Raw genomic sequence first — 6,383 nt, forward strand, 5'->3', positions numbered from 1 at the left:
TTTATACGCTAAGAGCATGACTAAGTCAAACATTTGGGCAATTTTCCGAAGAATGCACATCGAAATCTTGACCACTCAAGATTTTCCAAAAAGTGTGCAAATTCCACGCACCTTTGATGTCTAAGAGCATGAGTAAGTAACCAATTGGGTCGATCCGAGATGGAAAAAGTCAATTAAATTTCAATTACTGAAGATTTTAAAAATATTTTAAAAATGTTTCGGTTGTTTGACTTGGGCTAAGAGCATGACTATGCATTAAAATTTCGCGTTCCAATGCAGAATCGGCATAAAAACATTGAATCAATAAAATTCGCGGAAAATTGTTAGAGGCTTGAGGACATTCGACACTGAGACATACTAAGAGCATGAACTAACAAGAACTTTTTGCCTAAGAATGTATTAACAATTTTCGGATGTTTGCCGTCGGCTAAAAGCATGACTATGCAATAAAACTATGCGGCCCCATGCTAAAACGACACAACAAAATTGATCAATAAAATTCACATATATTTTTTGTCAACTATAACTCGTTTAACACTGACACACTAAGAGCATGACTATGTTCGACAAACATGTTCAAATAATCGCAGAAATACTGTACATAGAAGCTCGGGGAAAAACTTTTATGACAAAAGCGACAGAGAGGAATTTTTTGAAACTGTTTTCAGCTTCCGCAACTGGCCGCAAGGGGGCGAATTTGAAATCTGAAAATTAAAAATCGCAGTTTCTGCAAAAAATCCCCAATTCATTGCATACTTTTGGCCACCTGGGCACCAAGCTGGAGGAGTTTTGCCTAGTTTTTGCTAGAAGCCCTATGACGTCAGCCGCTTGTTTCAGGGTGGGGGAAGGCTTTGAATGCGTCATACTTTAAAGCGCTATAACTTGCAAACGCCTGCTGCGATTTGAGAAAACTTTGTTTTGTCTAATTGCTGCCTCTTTTCAAAAAGCTTTTCCTGCTGGGTTTAAGCCTTTTTTACCAAACTGACCTTAGAGGAAGGGCTGCAGATCCAGAGATTCCATCCAGGCCTTTGCCTAATGAATGAACGAGTTTAGGGGCCCAAAAATGGATTACAGGGCCCTCAGTCCATCCCATGGAGGCCTCAAAAGCAGGCGCAAGTGATTGTGCTCTTTTCCAGCTGAAACAGTCGAGTTTAAGGATGATTTGTTAAAGGAACGTGCCAAATACACTGAACGGGTCCAACAAGCAAACCATCATCAATTCTAAGTGGGTTTGGCTGCTGATTGAAAAACTAGCCAATAAAGCCTGTTCAGGGGCCTTTTCCACCGGTAAATCGTTAGAAATTCGCTGAAAATCAACCAACAAAAACCCGCGCGGGGTTTTGAGGTTACTTCAGCCGGTGGGCCCCAATTCACGGGCCGAAACTTACCGAAGATTAGGGCGGAAGTTTGCAGATGTAAGTTGGCCTCAGAAACCGGCGATAAAAGCACCAATAACTAAAAAACAATAACTAATGGAACATAAACATAAACAAACTAATTGACAAACGGTCACACTGTCAACCAACCTGTTGCCTTGTTGCTTGAGCGGCATCGTGCGGCGTTGCCATTGGGGTGTTGGAAAAACTTTGTCGCTTTTCCTGTTATTTCCGGGTGAATCAACTGGGAAAACATCTGAAAATTTTGGAACTAATTCTGGCAGTTGACTGCAATGGTTGGAAAATCAGAAAATAGTAGGTATTTTTGTTGGTTGGGTACACGTCCAGGCCGTCTATGTGTCTCTGTTTGATACATGCAAGTAGAAAGGGACAGCAGATGGGGCTTCTAAGGAAACATTCGTTTCGGTAGTTTATTACACTGTTTAGGCACGTGTGAGAATGAGCGATATTTAGATGTAAATTTACAACAATTTTTATTTTCTACATTGAAAAATGTCAAAAAATGTTTTTTTACATTCATTTCACTACTAACCAGAAAAAAAACAGAGAGAGTAGCAACTGGCGATTTTTTGTGTTTTTCTAACTTTGCTTGTTTTAGAGCTCGATAAATTTGTCCTGTAGGAAAAAGACGTTTTCTTCCAAAAACCCATTTTGGGCTCTCCATTGCGACTAGAATTTGTCTCCAAAACTGGTCAGAAGTTTGAAAATTTTTTCTTTTTAATTTTCGCATTACTATTTAAAAAAAAAGTATTTTATTTGCGTTTATTGATTAATCAATGCATTTTCTGTTAATTTTTTTTCCATTAATTACTAATTAATTAAAAGGATTTTTATCTAACGCTTAAATGTTCCTAAAGATTTAGCTCAGCAGGATCTTACTCGACCTTCCAAATCTCATTTCCTGCTGGCTTTTGAACCGAGTAAAATTTGCTAATTGGTGATTTTTAAAGAAGATCGAGCGCTTTCCAATGAAGTTTTATTTTTCCAAATCCGACTGGTATTAAGAGAGTTACGCGTCAAAAGTTCCCTGCAGGAAAAGTGTTTTCCAAAAATTAGTTTTTTGGGCCTTGAATACCTTCTTCTCTCATTTAAAGCATAAATATTCCAAAATATTTTGCTCAGCACGATCTTACTCGACAATTTAAACTCTGATTTCCTGCTGGCTTCTTAACCGAGTAAAATTTGCAAACTGGTAATTTTTAAAGAAGATTGAACGCTTTACAATCAAGTTTAATTTTTTTTAAATCCGACTCGTTTCAAAATAGTTACGCGCCAAAAGCTCCCTGCAGGAAAAGTTTTTTTCAAAAACTCGTTATTTCGACCTTGAATGCGGGGTCCACTCATCTAAAGGATAAGTAGTTCTAAATATTTGGCTCAGCAGGATGTTACCCGACCTTTCAACTTTCATTTTCTGCTGGTTTTCCAACCGAGTAAAATTAGCAAATTAGTGATTTTTAAGGAAGATTGAGCGTTTTACAATCAAGTCTAATTTTATCAAATCCGACTGGTATCAAAAGAGTTACGCGCGGAAAGTGCCCTGCAGGAAAATGGTTTTCTTTTCAAAAATTCGTTTTCTGGACCTTAAATGCGTTGTGCACTCATCTTAAGCATAAATATTGCAAAATATTTGGCTCAATAGGACCGTAATCGAATTTCCACCTATCATTTCCTGTTGGTTTTTCAACCAAGTAAAATTTTTAAAACTGCGATTTTTAAAGAAGGTCGAGTGCTTGACAATGAAGTTTTATTTTTCGAAATCCGACTAGTATTAAGAGAGTTACGCGTCAAAAGGTCCCTGCAGGAGAAGTTTTCAAAAATCAGTTTTTGGGCTTTAAATGAGTTGTGCGCTCATCTAAAGCATAAATATGCCAATATATTTGGCTCAGCAGGATCTTACTCGACCCATCAACTTTCATTTCCTGCTGGTTTTTCAACCGAGCAAAATTTGCAAATTGGCGAATTTTAAAGAAGATTGAGCGCTTTGCAATGAAGTTTTATTTTTTCCAATGCGACGGGTATTAAGAGAGTTACGCGTCAAAGGCTCCCCGCAGGAAAAGTATTTTTTTCAAAAATTTGTTTTTTAGACCTTGACTGCGTTGTGCACTCATCTAAGGCATAAATATTTAAAAAATTTGGCTCAGCACTATCTTACTTGACCTGTAAAACCTCATAACCTGCAGGTTTTTTAACCGATTAAAATTTGTAAATGGGGGATTTTTAAAGAACATTTTGCGCTTTACAATAAAATTTGAAATTTTATTGTCTCAAATCCGGCTGGTATTAACAGAGTTACGCGACAAAACTTTCATGCAGGAAAAGCCAGTATTTTTCACAAAAACGCAACAGCAGGATTATTCTAATTAATAATTCTCATGCCCTGCCGGATTTTTAAATGACTAAGTTTTGCAATTTTTTAAAAAATCCAACTGGTATTAAGAGAGTTTTGCCAGAAATTGTCCCTGCAGGAAAGTAGGTTTTCTCGTAAAAATAATTTTTTGTTGGGCATTCATCTAACGCATGAATATTCTGAAATTTTTAGCACAGCACACAGCAGGCCTTCACTTCACTTCAATTATAATTTTTTCAATCATTTCATAGTCAAGGCGCAATTTTGCCAAAAGCTTATGTTTCCTGCAGGGACACTTCCTTGCATAACTCTCTTAATAGAGGTCGGATTTGAAAAAATCAAACTTTATGTAAAAGCTGGCAATTTTCTTTAAAACCACCCATATTGCAAATTTTAATCAATGCCAACATCTGCAGGACATGGGGATTTAACGAAACCGATTGATCTAAGTGTTCAGGAATATTTTTGCGTTAGAAGATCGCCCCGGGCATTTAAGGTTGGAAAAACGAATTTTTACAAAAAATTGCTTTCCTGCGGGAAATTTTTTTAATGCTCGTCGGATTTCAAAAAATCAAACCTCATCAAAAAGCGCTCAATTTTCTCTGAAAAATGCCAATTTTCAAATTTTGATCGGTTCATAAACCTGCAGGATTTAGGCCTGGAAAAAAGTCAAATTTAAAAAAATTAACCCTTATAAAAAGCGCGCAAGTTATTCTAAAAATTGTCAATTTCAACGTCCCAACCGGCAGAATAAACGTCAACCAGACAGAAAATGTGAAATTTTCCAAAACTAATCGGCGAAGATTTCCAGCCCAAGCGCGCAACCACGCCCAACGCTCCCTACCATGGTCAATCTGGCACCGCCGCGCCACCAAAACCAGTCACCCTCTGACTCGCCTCCTGTCAGTGTCAGTCAGTCAGTCAGTCGCGTGCAAGCAGGAACGTAGCGAGCAGTAGAAGCTTCGGATTGTTCGGCTTGAATGTGTTTGATGTTTTCATTGAATTTGCGTGTTTCGTGCCCTTCGTCCATCATCAGCCCCGTGAAATATGTGATTCGCAGTCCGGCGCCCCTAAAGTTAACGTCGTAATCGCCAAAAAACAGGCAGCTGTTCGCTGGCCAGGTGAACCGACCGTTACCAGGTTCTAACGTTTCGGTTCCGGTGGTTCGAAAAAAGCGCCCGAAAGCGCATCAAATAGGGGAACGGGTTCAGTGTTTTGTGGTGGGTTTTTGTGCGATTGGGGCCCCACCAATGCTGGATTACCCGACGAGTCAGGATGGGCTGCTCCAGCTGGAGGGCAGCGTCCTGGAGGGCGTCATTCAGAAGGCGAACATCCTGGAGGTTTACGAGGTGGACAAGAATCCGCTCGGCAGGTACGTTTCGTTCTCTAATTTATCCATATTGGGCTGATAAGGCTTATCGATAAAACTGTCCGGCTGACATTCCGAGAGAATTTGCCAACTTTTCTATGTTATCTCGGGCTCCGTCACTCTGACGGGCGCCTGTCGGCCCCCCAAGTGTGGGTAAACAATAAACGCTTGCTCCCCTGGACGGGGCCCTTCAGGGCCCCCTTTTCTAGAGAATTTCTGTTTCTCTACTTTGTCTCAACTGTGTCTAAAAATTCCTAACTGACAAACTCCTGCAAGTTTCGACTTGAAAATTTCTCAATTTCTAGAACACACTTAACCCTCTTAAAGCCGGAGGTTTCAACAAAATCGCCCGGAAGCCGGATTTTTGGCCGGTCAGTCAATGTTGGTCTTAGAATGGAAGCTTTTTCTCCCTTTTGTTTCTTTGCCTAAAAATTTCTAACCGGCAAAGTACTGCAAGTAGCGACTTGGAAATTTCTCAGTTTCTAAAAGACATTTAACCCTCTTAAAGCCGGAGGTTTCAACAAAATCGCCCGGAAGCCGGATTTTTGGCCGGTCAGTCAATGTTGGTCTTAGAATGGAAGCTTTTTCTCCCTTTTGTTTCTTTGCCTAAAATTTCCTAACTGGTAAAGTACTGCAAGTAGCGACTTGAAAATTTCTCAGTTTCTAGAAGACACTTAACCCTCTTAAAGCCGGAGGTTTCAACAAAATCGCCCGGAAGCCGGATTTTTGGTCGATCAGTCAATGTTGGTCTTAGAATGGAAGCTTTTTCTGTCTTTTGTTTCTTTGCCTAAAAATTCCTAACTGGCAAAGTACTGCAAGTAGTGACTTGAAAATTTCTCAGTTTCTAGAAGACATTTAACCCTCTTAAAGCCGGAGGTTTCAACAAAATCGTCCGGAAGCCGGATTTTTGGCCGGTCAGTCAATGATGGTCTTAGAATGGAAGCTTTTTCTCCCTTTTGTTTCTTTGCCTAAAAATTCCTAACTTGCAAAGTATTGCAAGTAGCGACTTGAAAACTTCTCAGTTGCTAGAAGACACTTAACTCTCTTAAAGCCGGATGTTTCAACAATATCGCCCGGAAGCCGGATTTTTGGTCGGTCAGTCAATGCTGGTCTCAGAATGGAAGCTTTTTCGCACCTTCGTGTCTTTGCCTAAAAACTCGTAACTGGCAAAGTCTTGCAAGTAGCAACTTGAAAATTTCTCAGTTTCGAGAAGACACTTTACTGTCAAGGCGCTGAAAATCACACCAAAATCCCCCGAAATCGTGATTTT

At 39.7% G+C, this 6,383-nt stretch overlaps 1 protein-coding gene and 1 long non-coding RNA gene across 3 annotated transcripts in view; one reads left to right on the top strand and one right to left on the bottom strand.

The window, feature by feature from the left end:
* Window positions 1-486: 486 nt before the first annotated feature.
* Window positions 487-1,547, bottom strand: LOC125503130. The gene is made up of 4 exons (XR_007280701.1): window positions 1,389-1,547; window positions 987-1,136; window positions 757-895; window positions 487-704 (listed from the first exon to the last, which is right to left on the bottom strand). It is a non-coding gene; the product is annotated as an uncharacterized LOC125503130 (long non-coding RNA).
* Window positions 1,548-4,632: 3,085 nt separating this feature from the next.
* The window catches only part of LOC109545104 (death-associated protein kinase related), an 84,511-nt gene continuing 82,760 nt past the window's right edge, over window positions 4,633-6,383 (top strand). For both annotated transcript variants that reach the window (XM_048662838.1, XM_048662836.1), the window contains exon 1: window positions 4,633-5,116. In XM_048662838.1, the coding sequence (XP_048518795.1) occupies window positions 4,995-5,116 (122 nt within the window). In that variant the 5' untranslated portion in view covers window positions 4,633-4,994. The remainder of the gene's footprint in view (window positions 5,117-6,383) is intronic.

The sequence above is a fragment of the Dendroctonus ponderosae genome, unplaced genomic scaffold (assembly GCF_020466585.1).
Source record: "Dendroctonus ponderosae isolate FM_Combo_2020 unplaced genomic scaffold, Dpon_F_20191213v2 Dpon_F_20191213_12, whole genome shotgun sequence".
NCBI lineage: Eukaryota > Metazoa > Arthropoda > Insecta > Coleoptera > Curculionidae > Dendroctonus > Dendroctonus ponderosae.